The 16,473-nt window shown below is 35.7% G+C and overlaps 1 protein-coding gene across 1 annotated transcript in view; it reads right to left on the bottom strand.

The window, feature by feature from the left end:
- The window catches only part of Neto (Neuropilin and tolloid-like), a 108,931-nt gene that overhangs the window by 27,829 nt on the left and 64,629 nt on the right, over window positions 1–16,473 (bottom strand). Inside the window, exon 4 of the mRNA XM_070650768.1 lies at window positions 16,141–16,439. Coding sequence (XP_070506869.1) covers window positions 16,141–16,195 — 55 coding nt within the window. The 5' untranslated portion in view covers window positions 16,196–16,439. The remainder of the gene's footprint in view (window positions 1–16,140; window positions 16,440–16,473) is intronic.

The following is a 16,473-nucleotide window of genomic DNA, read 5'->3' as shown; positions in this document are numbered from 1 at the left end:
AGCACAAGACGTAGAAAAAGCTTCAAATCCATCCCCAAACTAGAATGACTCTTATTACAGCCCAGAATCGATTAAATCCGACCTAAAACCAGAGTCAGGTCGTATTGTGTGGTCGGATTCTCAGGTATTTATACGCCGTATGCTTTCCTAGATAACAATTTCATAAAATGAGCCTACCAAGACACCACCCACATCCCAACCCTGCACATAATAATATTTTTTGATTAAGACTCTTCTAAAAAAAAATCTCAAACAAATTTCTTATTCATCAAAAGCTTTTAAAAGCTTATAAAGACTCGAATCATCTCAGATGAAAAACATATTGAGAATAATCGGAGTGCATACATACATACATCATATTCAATCCACAATATTGACAGATCTCTATGAATAAGAAAGGGTAAACGATGAGCTTGAAGCTTCTTTTTTTTCATATTTGAAGAAATCCTCTTAGACTTCTTTTGAGAGACTTTAAGATCTTATTCTTAAATCAGGTCATGCCAACATTCGAAGAAAAACATCGAAAGCTCCAGATTGGAAGTGATGGGAGAAATTTTTGGAATAAAATATTAAAGACTTCCCGCAGCGATTCCATATAATTAATTCTCCTTTTTTTACACTATTCAATATTCAATAAATAATGAGGAAGCTGCTGGATGATTGATAATGTTAATATATTCATGAAATGGAGAAGATAGCTTTGAACTTTTTTGGAATAAAAAATGTGAATTTTTAATGATTTTTAGTGAATTTTATTAGGATTGACTGAAAGCTCAAGCTATAGTTCTATTTGGATCAAGGGTACATACTGACTTACTTCGTCTGCCATACAGATAAAGTGTGATTCGTGGCCTACCCTCAGTTTTCGCCTGAAGCTGGTTCTATCGCTGAGTACAGCTTGCCAATTACCAATATCAAGTGTAATCCTATCAATAGCATAAACAGAGGCATATTCAGAAGTCGGGGAATTTGAAGCTAACTTCCAAAATCACCATTTCCCTTATTTTTTTTCTTCACTTTGCTCGGGTTTCATGAGGTAGAAACTTCGTTCCGTCAATTTTTGCGTCTGATATAAGCTCCCTAGCTGACTCTTTTGACGATAAAAGAGCTCGTGGACGTTCGAAGAACTCTTTGAATGAAGCTTTTGATGGATATAGAGTTGTACTTGGCATTGGAAATTGGCATATGGAACCCTGTAATAGAACCAGCTTCAGACGATACCTATGGGAGGTCATGGATCACAATTGATCTGTACAGCCATCAAAATAAGTAAGTAAGTAAAAGCCTATCTCAAAAATGTCTATCTACACCCTGAGCATACAGCTTAAAGAGGAGGTTACGACTAAATTGAAAATATCGATCGCATTATTCAATAAAAATGTCAGAGCTTTCAAGTGCCATTGACTTGCCTTTATAAAATACAACAAAAAAATCCAAAACTTTTATTTCTTCAAAAAAAAATTCAAATTAAGTTAAATATTTAATTTTTTAATCAATTTGAAATTCACAGCTCACAAAAAATGAAAAGCTCCCCTCCGTCTTCAAGTAATTTCAATCATAAACAAAATCGTGCATCCCGCTGATAATTTTCCGCAAAGGCATCAAAATAAGACGCTTTCATTAAAAACCAGAAATGATGGAATTTTTTTTCTAGCATGATAGAGGAAGAGAAAAAAATTTACCGCAGTGATGATAATTTCTCGTATCAAAGTGGCTTCCTCAGTCGCCACGTGAATTTTCCCATCAACGGTGAAAAAAGTTTTGCGTTATGAATATTTCCACTTCTTACTTTTTATCTTATTAAGTATTTTGATTCTAGGGGAATGATTTGAATTTTTATATTTAAATCAAGAAGGGAATTTTTGAAAAGAAAGTTCAGTCTGACTACTTGGAGACTTTTATTATTTAATTTCAATGTCATAGTGATGTGTCTTTTGTCGTCTTTAAAACTTGTCATACAACTATGAACTTGAATGATAACCTGTCTCCTCTACTGAAGTTAAGAAAAGGATATCTGGACTTCTTAGCTAGATTCCATACTTACTTACTTGGCTGGCCGTACAGATCAATTGTGATCCATGACCTCCCATACAGATGCCGTCTTAAACTAGCTCTATCGCTGGCTACCGCTTGACAATTTCCGATCCTAAATGCAATACTATCTCGATCGACAGCTTCTTTTCTTGAGTTTTTTGGCCTTCTACGTGACCTTTTGCTTTTAACAAAGTAGCTAGATGCCATAGAACTTAGAAAAGATCACATTCTGGCATGACTCTGGCCTGAAACCTGACTTCAACAAATTTTAGTTTTTGACGGCCTGTAGTCGAATTTACCAACCTCAAACGCTATGTTATTACTTCCGGGGTAATATCTCGAACATTCAAAAAGACGGAAAATTTGTACAAACTTTGTGATAAGACCAGCCATTGAGTTAGTAAGTAAGTATTTAGAAGAATTCAAACCTGACCAACAGACATTCTGTATGCCTCGTGATGGGCTCAGGTGCTTTCCTGTCTAAAGCAGGCACTACAAAGCTCTAGAAAGTAGAGTATGTTTCAAGAACAGCTTAAACTGAGAGGAATGCTCACATCTAATACATATATTTATGCTCTTGATACCATTCCCACTGCCTATTAGAAAAGGTTTGATATTTTCTAGATTATTTAAATGAAGGTCAAATGAAATTGTCATCAAGTCTACTCATTTGATTAGTGGTTTAGTATTAGGGACTCTAAATTTGAGTTCAATTCCCATCTGAATGTGCTTTCTTTATTTTAAAATGACTAGGATTCGAACCCCAAAAACAACACATCCAAGTTCAATTCTCATAATTTCTACAATAAAAACCACAAACTTAAGTAGCATTTAACAAACTTTTCTTTCAACTCATAAGCGAGAAATGCTAGAAAAAATTTTTAATTAATTAAAGACATTGTCAAAAGCCTTTTAACGGCTGCATTGCAGCATTTAATGAATTTTAATTCAAAAGAAGAAAAAAAACTAGTAATGAAGCGGATCACGCTTCATGGGAATATTCACACCATACGTAGATCAGAAAACTGTATCTGTGCAAGAATTAAAAACACAACTTGAACAAAATAATTGATTTATGAAATAAATGTGATAAATAATTATTACTTATAGAGTAACTAAAATTATTTAAATGAATGAACTGTTTCCGAACCATTTCTCTATACAAGAATCGAGCTTCGCTCGAACCGTCTGACTACTCACGGCAACATATATTCATAGATATGCAGTTTCTAGTGCTTGGGAAAATTTTCACGCCTTCACTCGCTTCGCTCCGTTCAGGTCGCAAAAATTTGTGAGCTTCGCTCAACCAAGTCCGACCTGCGTTCGAACAATTAATGTTCGAGCTTCGCTCGAACCGTCTAACTACTCACGGTAACATATATTCATAGATATGCAGTTTCTAATGCTTGGGAAAATTTTCACGCCTTCACTCGCTTCGCTCCGTTCAGGTCGCAAAAATTTGTGAGCTTCGCTCAACCAAGTCCGAACTGCGTTCGAACTATAGGTGTTCGAGCTTCGCTCGAACCGTCTAACTACTCACGGTAACATATATTCATAGATATGCAGTTTCTAATGCTTGGGAAAATTTTCACGCCTTCACTCGCTTCGCTCCGTTCAGGTCGCAAAAATTTGTTCGGACTGCGTCCGAACTAGATTACAGTTAGGGTTTTCAATACCGGTCATAGTTTTGAGCTGAGCTTCGCTCGCCCGACTTGGGTAGATTGCAGTACATTTATAGATCACTATACGAGCCGGGCTGAGCTTTGCTCGCCCGACTTAGGCAGATTACAGTACTTTTATAGATCACTATACGAGCCGGGCTGAGCTTCGCTCGCCCGACTTGGGTAGATTGCAGTACATTTATAGATCACTATACGAGCCGGGCTGAGCTTCGCTCGCCCGACTTGGGTAGATTGCAGTACATTTATAGATCACTATACGAGCCGGGCTGAGCTTTGCTCGCCCGACTTAGGCAGATTACAGTACTTTTATAGATCACTATACGAGCCGGGCTGAGCTTCGCTCGCCCGACTTGGGTAGATTGCAGTACATTTATAGATCACTATACGAGCCGGGCTGAGCTTCGCTCGCCCGACTTGGGTAGATTGCAGTACATTTATAGATCACTATACGAGCCGGGCTGAGCTTCGCTCGCCCGACTTGGGCAGATTACAGTACTTTTATAGATCACTATACGAGCCGGGCTGAGCTTCGCTCGCCCGACATGGGTAGATTACAGTACTTTTATAGATCACTATACGAGCCGGGCTGAGCTTCGCTCGCCCGACTTGGGCAGATTACAGTACTTTTATAGATCACTATACGAGCCGGGCTGAGCTTCGCTCGCCCGACTTGGGTAGATTGCAGTACATTTATAGATCACTATACGAGCCGGGCTGAGCTTCGCTCGCCCGACTTGGGTAGATTGCAGTACATTTATAGATCACTATACGAGCCGGGCTGAGCTTCGCTCGCCCGACTTGGGTAGATTACTGTACTTTTATAGATCACTAAACCTTAAAGTCTAGTAGGATCCTTACAACTTCCAGACACATAAAATCAAGATCCATACAACTTCTAGACCTATAAAAATAAGATCCAGTAAGATCCAGTTCATTTCCACACCATTAAAATGAGATCCAGGAGGATCCATACAACTTCCAAACCCAAAAAAACAAGATCCAGTAGGATCCAGTTCACTTCCAGACCATTGAAATGAGATCCAGTAGGATCCATACAACTTCAAGATACATAAAAACAAGATCCAGTAGGATCCATACAACTTCAAGATACATAAAAACAAGATCCAGTAGGATCCAGTTCACTTCCAGACCATTAAAATGAGATCCAGTAGGATCCATACAACTTCCAGATACATAAAAACAAGATCCAGTAGGATCCAGTTCACTTCCAGACCATTAAAATGAGATCCAGTAGGATCCATACAACTTCCAGATACATAAAAACAAGATCCAGTAGGATCCAGTTCACTTCCAGACCATTAAAATGAGATCCAGTAGGATCCATACAACTTCCAGATACATAAAAACAAGATACAGTAGGATCCAGTTCACTTCTACACCATTATAATAAGATCCAGTAGGATCCATACAACTTCCAGATACATAAAAACAAGATCCAGTAGGATCCAGTTCACTTCTAGACCATTAAAATGAGATCCAGTAGGATCCATATACCTTCCAGAACATTATAATGAGATCCAGTAGGATCCATATAACTTCCACATACATAAAAACAAGATCCTGTAGGATCCAGTTCACTTCTAGACCATTATAATAAGATCCAGTAGGATCAATACAACTTCCAGATACATAAAAACAAGATCCAGTAGGATCCAGTTCACTTCTAGACCAATAAAATGAGATCCAGTAGGATCCATATACCTTCCAGAACATTATAATGAGATCCAGTAGGATCCATATAACTTCCACATACATAAAAACAAGATCCAGTAGGGTCAAGTTCACTTCCAGACCATTAAAATGAGATCCAGTAGGATCCATACAACTTCCAGACACATAAAAACAAGATCCAGTAGGATCCAGTTCACTTCTACACCATTATAATAAGATCCAGTAGGATCCATACAACTTCCAGATACATAAAAACAAGATCCAGTAGGATCCAGTTCACTTCCAGACCATTAAAATGAGATCCAGTAGGATCCATACAACTTCCAGATACATAAAAACAAGATCCAGTAGGATCCAGTTCACTTCTAGACCATTAAAATGAGATCCAGTTGGATCCATATACCTTCCAGAACATTATAATGAGATCCAGTAGGATCCATATAACTTCCACATACATAAAAACAAGATCCAGTAGGATCCAGTTCACTTCTAGACCATTATAATAAGATCCAGTAGGATCCATATAACTTCCACATACATAAAAACAAGATCCAGTAGGATCCAGTTCACTTCTAGACCATTAAAATGAGATCCAGTAGGATCCATATACTTTCCAGACCATTAAAATGAGATCCAGTAGGATCCAGTTCACTTCCAGACCATTAAAATGAGATCCAGTAGGATCCATACAACTTCCAGATACATAAAAACAAGATCCAGTAGGATCCAGTTCACTTCTAGACCATTAAAATGAGATCCAGTTGGATCCATATACCTTCCAGAACATTATAATGAGATCCAGTAGGATCCATATAACTTCCACATACATAAAAACAAGATCCAGTAGGATCCAGTTCACTTCTAGACCATTATAATAAGATCCAGTAGGATCCATACAACTTCCAGACACATAAAAACAAGATCCAGTAGGATCCAGTTCACTTCTACACCATTATAATAAGATCCAGTAGGATCCATACAACTTCCAGATACATAAAAACAAGATCCAGTAGGATCCAGTTCACTTCCAGACCATTAAAATGAGATCCAGTAGGATCAATACAACTTCCAGATACATAAAAACAAGATACAGTAGGATCCAGTTCACTTCTACACCATTATAATAAGATCCAGTAGGATCCATACAACTTCCAGACACATAAAAACAAGATCCAGTAGGATCCAGTTCACTTCTACACCATTATAATAAGATCCAGTAGGATCCATACAACTTCCAGATACATAAAAACAAGATCCAGTAGGATCCAGTTCACTTCCAGACCATTAAAATGAGATCCAGTAGGATCCATACAACTTCCAGATACATAAAAACAAGATCCAGTAGGATCCAGTTCACTTCTAGACCATTAAAATGAGATCCAGTTGGATCCATATACCTTCCAGAACATTATAATGAGATCCAGTAGGATCCATATAACTTCCACATACATAAAAACAAGATCCAGTAGGATCCAGTTCACTTCTAGACCATTATAATAAGATCCAGTAGGATCCATACAACTTCCAGATACATAAAAACAAGATCCAGTAGGATCCAGTTCACTTCTAGACCATTAAAATGAGATCCAGTAGGATCCATATACTTTCCAGACCATTAAAATGAGATCCAGTAGGATCCATACAACTTCCAGACACATAAAAACAAGATCCAGTAGGATCCAGTTCACTTCTACACCATTATAATAAGATCCAGTAGGATCCATACAACTTCCAGATGCATAAAAACAAGATCCAGTTCACTTCCAGACCATTAAAATGAGATCCAGTAGGATCCATATACTTTCCAGACCATTAAAATGAGATCCAGTAGGATCCATACAACTTCCAGACACATAAAAACAAGATCCAGTAGGATCCAGTTCACTTCTACACCATTATAATAAGATCCAGTAGGATCCATACAACTTCCAGATGCATAAAAACAAGATCCAGTTCACTTCCAGACCATTAAAATGAGATCCAGTAAGATTTAGTTCACTTTATTTTTTTGTTTGTTTACAAAAATGTATTTTGCAATAATCGACTATAATTTGGACCAAAAAATGACAGTTTTTTACATCTTGTGCCTCAATGGAAGCATCTTATGGCTCCAAAAACAATACAGTTCTTGCCATACCCATTCCCTACCAGAAGCAAAAAACCCGAAGTCTTAGTATTGAGTTTGAAGAGAGATATCGTGCTGATTAACTAACTAACTAACTAACTAAATAACAGAAAGTGTTTTTTTGCGATTTCTCGGCACAGGAAGCACCAATCAAGATGCAGTTTTCACTGTTGGATTGGTATTTTCAGGCACAGACTTTCCACTATTGGAAATATTTGTCAATTCTGTAAGCCTGATGCAGCAAATTAAAAAAACTGAAATTTCAAAATACCAAAAGCAATATATTCACCCAAATTGAAAATTTGGTGTGAATATGAAATTTTCTTCGCTGTGAAAAAAGCTAAAAATATTTTCAATTTAACGTCTTTTTCCCTCCCTAAGTGACTGCTTTTATCAAGAAGTACTTCACAAGATGTTATCTTATTCACATTCATGAATCACATTGCTGTTTTTTTACTATATTTTTGCATAAATTTATGAGAAACGTTTCACCTTACACACATAGTTGTTGTTGTTATGCCTCACGTGTATTTTCCATAAATCTAAAAATCACATTCTATGTCAAATTTCGCATATGAAGCCTCATGAAATATTTCAATATCTCATTTTTAATGTCAAAAAGTGCTTTGCCTGCCTTTTTCTCATTTCGTAAATTTTGGTGGATTTTTTTCTTTCTTTTTTTTTTTTTTGCTTGGGGTCTATACCCAAGGGGGAATATGTAAAGTTTTTGTGGAGAGAAAGGTTTAAAGTTTAGAGAAGGTTATGGATGTAATGATGAAGAAGACGTATTTTGATGTGGGAGATTATAGAAAAAAATCAGTTTAACGAATTTTAAAAATTCAAAATTTAACGGACTTTTAATTTTCAAATTTTAACGGACTTTAAAATTCTAAATTTAACGAATTTCTGAAATTTAAATTTCGGTAAAATTCAAATTTTAGGTTTTAACGAACTTTAAATTTTTTAAACCGACAATATGTGCTCAGATTCCTCATTAATTTTTTCCAAAAATCCAGCTCCAACACAACCCGAAAATTTCCATATCCTCCACATCCTTTGCCTCTTTCAGACTCATTTATCCTCATGATACCACAAAAATGTTTCGTGAAGAAAAAAACTTCTTGGCAAAAGTTCCTTTTAGCAACTGATTTTTTTATGTACGAAAATCCAGAAAAGCAGGAACACATAGCATCGCCACAACAGTAGCATCTGTGACAGTTTATATATTTACGATATTTTTTTTATTAAATTTATGTATTTTTCCATGGAAGAAATATCAGAAAAAACAACTCATCAATCAGCGCATGAAGGCGGAAGAAGACAATAATAATAATATTGAGAGTATGCCGAGAAGATGACTCAATGCAGTGATGGGCAACCTTTGTTCCGCATAGTGATTGTGTCGCATGGTTTTGTGCTACATGGTAGGATGCCACATGGTGATGAGCGACATGGTGATGAGCGACATGGTGATGAGCGACATGGTGATGAGCGACATGGTGATGAGTCGCATGGTGGTGAGCCACATGGTGATGAGCGACATGGTGATTAGCGACATGGTGATTAGCGACATGGTGATGAGCGACATGGTGATGAGCGACATGGTGATGAGCGACATGGTGATGAGCGACATGGTGATGAGCGACATGGTGATGAGCGACATGGTGATGAGCGACATGGTGATGAGCGACACGGTGGTGAGCGACATGGTGGTGAGCCGCATTGCTGTGTGCTGCATGGTGGGCCACATTGTGTTGTGCCGCATGGTGAGTCGCTTGGTGGACTGCAGCATGGTGTTGGGCAACGATGTGCAGTCTCGAACGAAGTTTACCACCAAGTTGTACCCCAAAAAACTAACAGGTTGCGCACCACTGTCTCAATGAGGAACGAAGAAATACAATTTTTATGGCCATGATGCTCCTACCGTTGCTGTTTACGGACATTATTCATATAAAAGTTTTAATGCCTTTTTGTTTCCTCGAAAATTATTACTTTTTATTTTAGCAGAACTTTTCATTTCTTCTTATGATGAATGTAAACAAGTTAATTGCTTGTCGCATTGAATTTCCAATTAAATTCCAAAAAAAGTGAATAATTTACGGCTTGCCGACGAGAAAAATTTTTCCAATTAGATTTAAATTAGCTTTTTTGATAAATTTTAGTGGAAATGCGAACGAATCAAAATTAAATTAAAGAAAATTCGAGTGACAAGAAGAACTAGAAGCAGTAAATTGCTTATTATTAACTTCCACAAGTTCATTGTCTCAATATTTATTCATCTGTCATCATAAAATGCTGTAATAAATTTCATTGATAAATATTTTTCTTGTTTCCCATATTAATCTTAAATATACCGAACAGAGACCTTAATAATTGTACAAACAATATTGACATACATCCATATACATACATTTTATGCCTCATTTTGAAAACCAAAAGGTCAGCAATGCATGTAAACCCAAAATAAACCAAAAATTTTTTTGAGATTTTAAGAAGAAGATTTTTGTTGCTGTTTGGCTAAACCTTAAATTCTGTAAAGTAATTCAGCAAATATGTACATATTAAAGAAAAATGGCATTGCCATTAAAAGTGGATTGATCATAGATTCTGGTCTTAAAAATGAACCGACCAAGAGTGTGAATCCTCATATGAATCAATCATGATACTGTTATGTCCCAGCTATATCTGTAGTTCTAATCCTACCTAAAAACTTAATTCAGTTCAAGTCGAATAAAATAAAATCAAACTTTCTCGAATAGCGTTAGTCAGTTAATCGATCCAAAATTCGGCACCTGGCCTTTGTGCTCTTGTCATCGTGCTAAATTTAAATCGAACTCGTCACCAATTCAGATTCATGTGAATTTCGATCTGTTAATCAATTCATGCCGAACAGATTTGTTTAATTCTTTTCAGTTTAGTTCAAGTCAGCAGAATAGCATCTACGTGAACTTAATAATGCTTTTAAAATCGCAACGAAATAAATACTTATGTCACCAACAGGTTACATTGCATGGTGTCGAAATAATCTCTGTTATATTAGCAACAATTTATGATAAGATTGAGATATTGGGCATTTCATGGGAATCAAACCTACGTCGTCAAGAAGTTGGATATTAATAAAATTCGGTCTGTTACCATTTGTCTACAGAAGGCTTAATATCTCACTGGTTAATTCGTTTACTAATGGCTCAATGACCTGACTTTCTATTGGAAAATTATTTATTCCGATAGAAAGAGAGGAGATCAGTGCTTTTTCTCTATACATGAGCTTTACAATTAGTGAAGCCTAGGGTTCGTTCAAAAAATGCAGGCCTATATGCCTTAGACGTACTATAAAGTACAGCCCAAAACAGTATCTGAACGTAGATCTATTGTTTTGGGCAATGCATGCTCAAATTTAGAAAAGTTCTAAATTCTTGACAATATCACTCATCTCTTTCCCAAAAAAAATGTAGTCACAATACTTAATACATTGAGCATGTAAAATTGCATAAAACACTTTGTCAGCTACAAAATTTTGTTTGATAAAATAAATTTGCCGTCAATTTCTGATGCAATATTAGTCACAATGATGTGCAATTTAAAACAAAAAATCACCAATAACTGATAAAAGAAGTAGCCATTGATTTTCGGCCTTTCACAATAGCTGTGTAAAAAGATTTAACATCGAACGATAACATCGAAATTGTATGTGATAAAAATTCAGAGGAAGTACAAACCGCATTTATCTTATCAAGTTCCATTAATTTGCAATGTTTTATTTTACGGCGCGAATAAAAATTGTGTATAAAAGCAAATGCATGTCGGATACATCGTCTAAATTCAGTCGTAGACCTCTTTCGTGAATGAAAGAGAAATCATGAAAAGTAAGTACTTTTTGGACATTCTTCCTACAGTTTAATTCTGAACTTTTTGTATCCACAGCTGGGATCATAATTTTGGCACTATTCAGTGTGTCAGTTTATGGACAGACATGCGTAGATTGCCCACCACCAGAGTTTCCACCAGATTGTGAAAAACCTGATTGCTATTTGCCACAAAATCAACAAAATATTGCCTTATTTCCACATCCTGATCCAAATTATTATTGGCAATGTATGCCATGGAATGCAACTGTAACATGGGTAGCTATAGCAAGACCATGTGCATGCGGAACTGTATTTAATCCAAATGTATCTCCACCAAGATGTACATTCTGGGATGATAGAACATGGGCTGTACGGTGTAATTGGATACGACCACCAATATTGAGGTATGATTGAGAACTTTCAATACCTTTATGATCTATAACCTTAATATTATGTTACAGACCATGTGATCCATGGTGTCCAGACTGTGGTGGTGATGGAGGAAATCCACCAACTTTACCTGGTCCAAGTCCTAATCCAACACCTGATCCAACTCCTGGACCTAACCCAACACCTGGACCTGATCCAACTCCTGGTCCTGTACCACCACCAGGTCCTGCACCACCACCTGGTCCAGCACCACCACCTCCATGTAACTGTCCATGCGTTCCTTGGTAAGTTCTATTTTATTTGATCAATTTTTAAGTGACTTCATGACTAATTCTCAAACACTTTCTTTCTGCTTCCATTTTATAGTATCTGGTAAGTCCCAAATTAACCTTTAAAATTTCATTCAATTTTAATTCCATTTTTTTTCTCAATTTTTTAGGTGGCCATGTATGCCATGCAACCCATGCGGATGCAGTTCAGCATAAAAATGAAGAAACCATTCGAACCTTTACAATCGATGTCAATCTGAAGCAATAACATCTTATAGAATTCGAGGATTTTGTCTTCGAGTTTCAAATTTTTCCCTTTATTTTTTTATATATAAATAAGTAATTCAACAGGTAATTAAATAAACTTTTTTAGATATAAGACGAGTTATAATATGTCACAAAATTAGCTATAGGAATAAGTCTAAAATACAGGAAAAGATGAACAAATTGTAAATTGAAGTAGATTTTTTCATAATTTTTCAGTTTCAGCTAGAAACAGCTCATGTCAAGTTCTAGTGCAGTGTTGTCCAAAGTCATTTGTGACAGGGTACCAAGGTGTTAAGTCACGACTGAAACTGCTCACGACATATTACTCATTGTATTTTCAATAATATTCAGTGACACACTAGTGTGTCGTGGCACACAGATTGGACATCGCTGCTCTAATTGATCTTTATCAATAGTGACCAACTTTTTTGGGCTACGACATACATCTACAGCATTTTAGGCAATTGTAAGATTCGAACACACTAAATGTGTACCAATTAAGTTACCGGTTGCTCTTAAAACCTTTACTTGAATAGCACAAGTTGGAATATTAATCCAAATTTGACACAAAGCCGACCCTGGCTTGGATTTAAACCGGATCTGGCTCAAAGACAGAGTTCTGGCTCTGCAGATTCACGTCGGTCTGAGGTCGGATTTTTAATCAATTTGATATGTACTAGGAGTATAAGTCAGATATTTGTTGAGGTATAGAATGCCCTAATTAAAGGTTTACAATTTTAAACTCAGAAAGTCTCTTAAGAAGTTGAGTAAATTTGTTCAAATAGGAGAATTGACTCTAAAATAAGATTTTCATATGAACCTAATGCATGAATGCTAACTTCTTAGAGCTTCAAGAGGAAAACTGATATATGTAGAATGGTAATAAATAAATCTCAGCTCAACGGTACAGACAACCTAGATGTCAAATTTACCAGCTAAGTCAGATTTAAACCCTTTCTTTGTAACCTCTACCTCAGCACAGTAACATGATTATAGAATTAAAATTTTAATGACCTCCTACCTACTCTCTGAAGTTCGTTAAAAATTTCACATGAAATTATCGCTTTTATTGTCCATAATTATTTTTTCATTTACATCAAACTTTGACATGGTAATTGAAAATTATTTCACAAACGTGCAAAACATAATTATTATGTAAATTTATCTAATTGTCTGTGCTGACATCGATTGAATAATATTGCGATAAGCAATTAAACATGAATGATGCTTAATAATCAATCAATTTTTTTTGTTTGAAAAGCTCAAAATTAAATGTATTGTTCGGTGTTCTGTGGTAAAGGTATGGAATCTTTGGTACAGTTATGGTATGGAGTTTGACATCTGTTAATGCTCTTTTTACTTGTTACGTCTATAAATAACATCAAATGATTTGACAACATCCTGTAAATCTCCGGTTTTATAAGAACAGAGGCTTAAGTTCTTTCAAGAACCGATTTATTTGTGTATTACATAAAGTCTGTTGTAAAACCAAGCCCGAGCAGCACAATGTGTTCACCAGGACACAGTTTAGTCGCCGTATCAACAATAAGTTGCAAAGTGACCTTGACAGAACCGTAACAACTGATTTAAACCCATCTTTAAGGCAAAAAAATACTCCTAATCGCCTTGTGTCAAGCCCGAGCAGCACAACATGTTCGCTAGGCAACGTTTAGACGCCTTGTGAGCAATAAGACGCAAAATGGCATTGACAGCACCATAAAGGCTAAGTTTGACCCTGAGTTTGACCCATTTTTACTGCGAAAATCGCTGTTCACATGCCATATTGTACCACTCGGAAAGCCTCACGGCATTTAACACCTCAAAAAGGTCACACAACTTGAAACATCTTTTCCACATCAATGCCTTCTTCTTGATTACATCAATTGAAAAGTTCAACAGCTCTTTAAATCTAATTCAATACTTAACAGAAATCTTTTACACATGTAGCAATCATTCGTGGCAAATTTACGTCATTTGTAGCACCAAATTACAGTAATTCATAAAAGAAATGAAGAATCACGTCTAACAAAAAAAGAGCGGATGGAATTAAGGAGTAGGAAAAAGAGAAATAATTATCCTCATGCTTGCGCGTATAATTTAATTTAAAAAAATAATATCCTAATGATTATAGGATTAAAATAAAAAGTCACAAATGTTAAAGCATGTGTGTGTGTGCATGAACATACATTAGACAGATATTACGAGATTTCGCATTCAACCTCACTCGAAATTAGCATTTTATTTAATTTTCGTGAAAAATTAGAAGAATTCTGTATGAGTAGAATTTTAATTGCCTCATTTATCATTTATCGCAGATACATAAATTCTAGGTTTTTGAAAAATATGAAAAATAATCGTAAATTATGTTGAATCTGGTTAGGGAAAAAACTGTGTTTTATGATATTAAAATAATTCAATTTAAATTCTACAGAATTTTTGTGTTTTTGTGGCATTTTTCAGTTGCTGTTCGGGTATGTATCTCGAATAGGATGAATCAATTACTCGATCCAAAATCTGTTCCCAGGATGAGGTGAATCTGACTATTTCATCTGAATAGCACAAATTGGTTAATCAATCAAAAATCCAGCATTGGTAAAAGTTTCCGATGTCGAGACCAAGATAAATACTTCCCGGGTAGTCTCGATCTTGAGTATTTGTCAAAACAGAGACTTTGGGAAATATTAAGCATCAGCACAGTGTAACTCTGACCATGCCCGAGCCATCCAGTCTACAGATATTCATAGTAATACTGTCCTGAAGTCGGAATTTTAGTCGATTGACCGATTTAAGCTTCATATTCGGGATAATACCAGTAATTACTTGAGTATTCTCAGAATTTTAATCATTCATAATCGGATTTTATATTAATTCATAACTTCAAAGAAATTTTTAATTTAATGAGATCAAATTAATAAAATAATTCCTTTAATTAAAACGTTAATGATTGAGAGTCTTTAATTTTTTAATCAATTCGGATATTTTGTTAATAACAGGATTATCACATCATATGTCATCAATTAATCAGGAAGTAAAAATTTAAGCTTTTTCAATTAAATGTGATCTAGAGCTTCGTTGAATTGTTACGCAGATAATGAGAATTTAATGACGGGTAGGTAAAGAATTATCGAGACCAAAAACCAATTCAAGCGACTCAAATGCTTTTAAGGCTTCGCTAAACCTCTTTTGCTCACAACAAATGAAAATCGCCTAGCCTAAATTTGGCAGCCATTTATGGACTGCAAACATAGTTGGCTGCCAGTTAGTATTTATAAAAGAGGTTTAGCAGAGTCTTGAAAGCTCTTGGTGAAGCCCTCTTGATATGTGATGCTAGGACAAGTCTCAAGACTTCGTAGAATTTCCTTGTAATATCAATTTTGGTTCTGATATCGATCTCGATTCGTCGATACCGAGACTTCAAAATAATCACTATTTTGGACACTCATATGCAATTCTGAATCATCCACAAATGTCGATTATCAAATGTTTCTCTATTTTCATTCATGAGATTAAAATGATTTCTTGAAATTAGAACAATATTGACCTGGAAAGCACAATTCGTAGAAATCACCCAAAATCCGACTATATCCCAAAAACCGACTATATCCAGCGACTCTAGCTCCAGACCAGATTCCATTAATTCCAGCCTCAAGTCAGAGTCAAGTCGTCCTGTATTCGGATTACCGGACACTTTCTACGCCCTGTGCTTTCCGGATGACCTAATTAACCTAAAATATTGAAAACTCCTTCCAAAATCAAGTCAATATTGTTCCATTTCCAAAACAAGAACTAATGATATGATGTGCTAAAGATAACAAAAAATAAATCAGACTTACCACCAATATAACTTGTAATACTGATCAATAAAAATATCCAAATGTTTGACTTCATTATAGTAAAGCCATCTAATATTGAATTTATCTATCCGAAAACTCATTAGTAATGGAGATGTAAGTGTAACATTCCTCTTTAATACCAAAATATCATGTTAGACAAGAAAAATGAGCAAATTTTCACTCCACTGCTTTGTTAAAATTAATTAAATGTATTTTATTTCATCTTTTGTTTTATGTACGATGCATCAATTATTATATCCGCTTTAGGCGTTGACTCTTTAGTCACATTGCTTTATTGCCTGAAATGATATTGTTTGTTGAGCTTTAACAATC

The sequence above is a fragment of the Chironomus tepperi genome, unplaced genomic scaffold, assembly GCF_022539635.2.
Source record: "Chironomus tepperi strain 1889 unplaced genomic scaffold, CSIRO-AGI_Ctep_v1 contig_445, whole genome shotgun sequence".
NCBI lineage: Eukaryota > Metazoa > Arthropoda > Insecta > Diptera > Chironomidae > Chironomus > Chironomus tepperi.
This window is presented reverse-complemented; position numbering and strand designations above follow the sequence as displayed.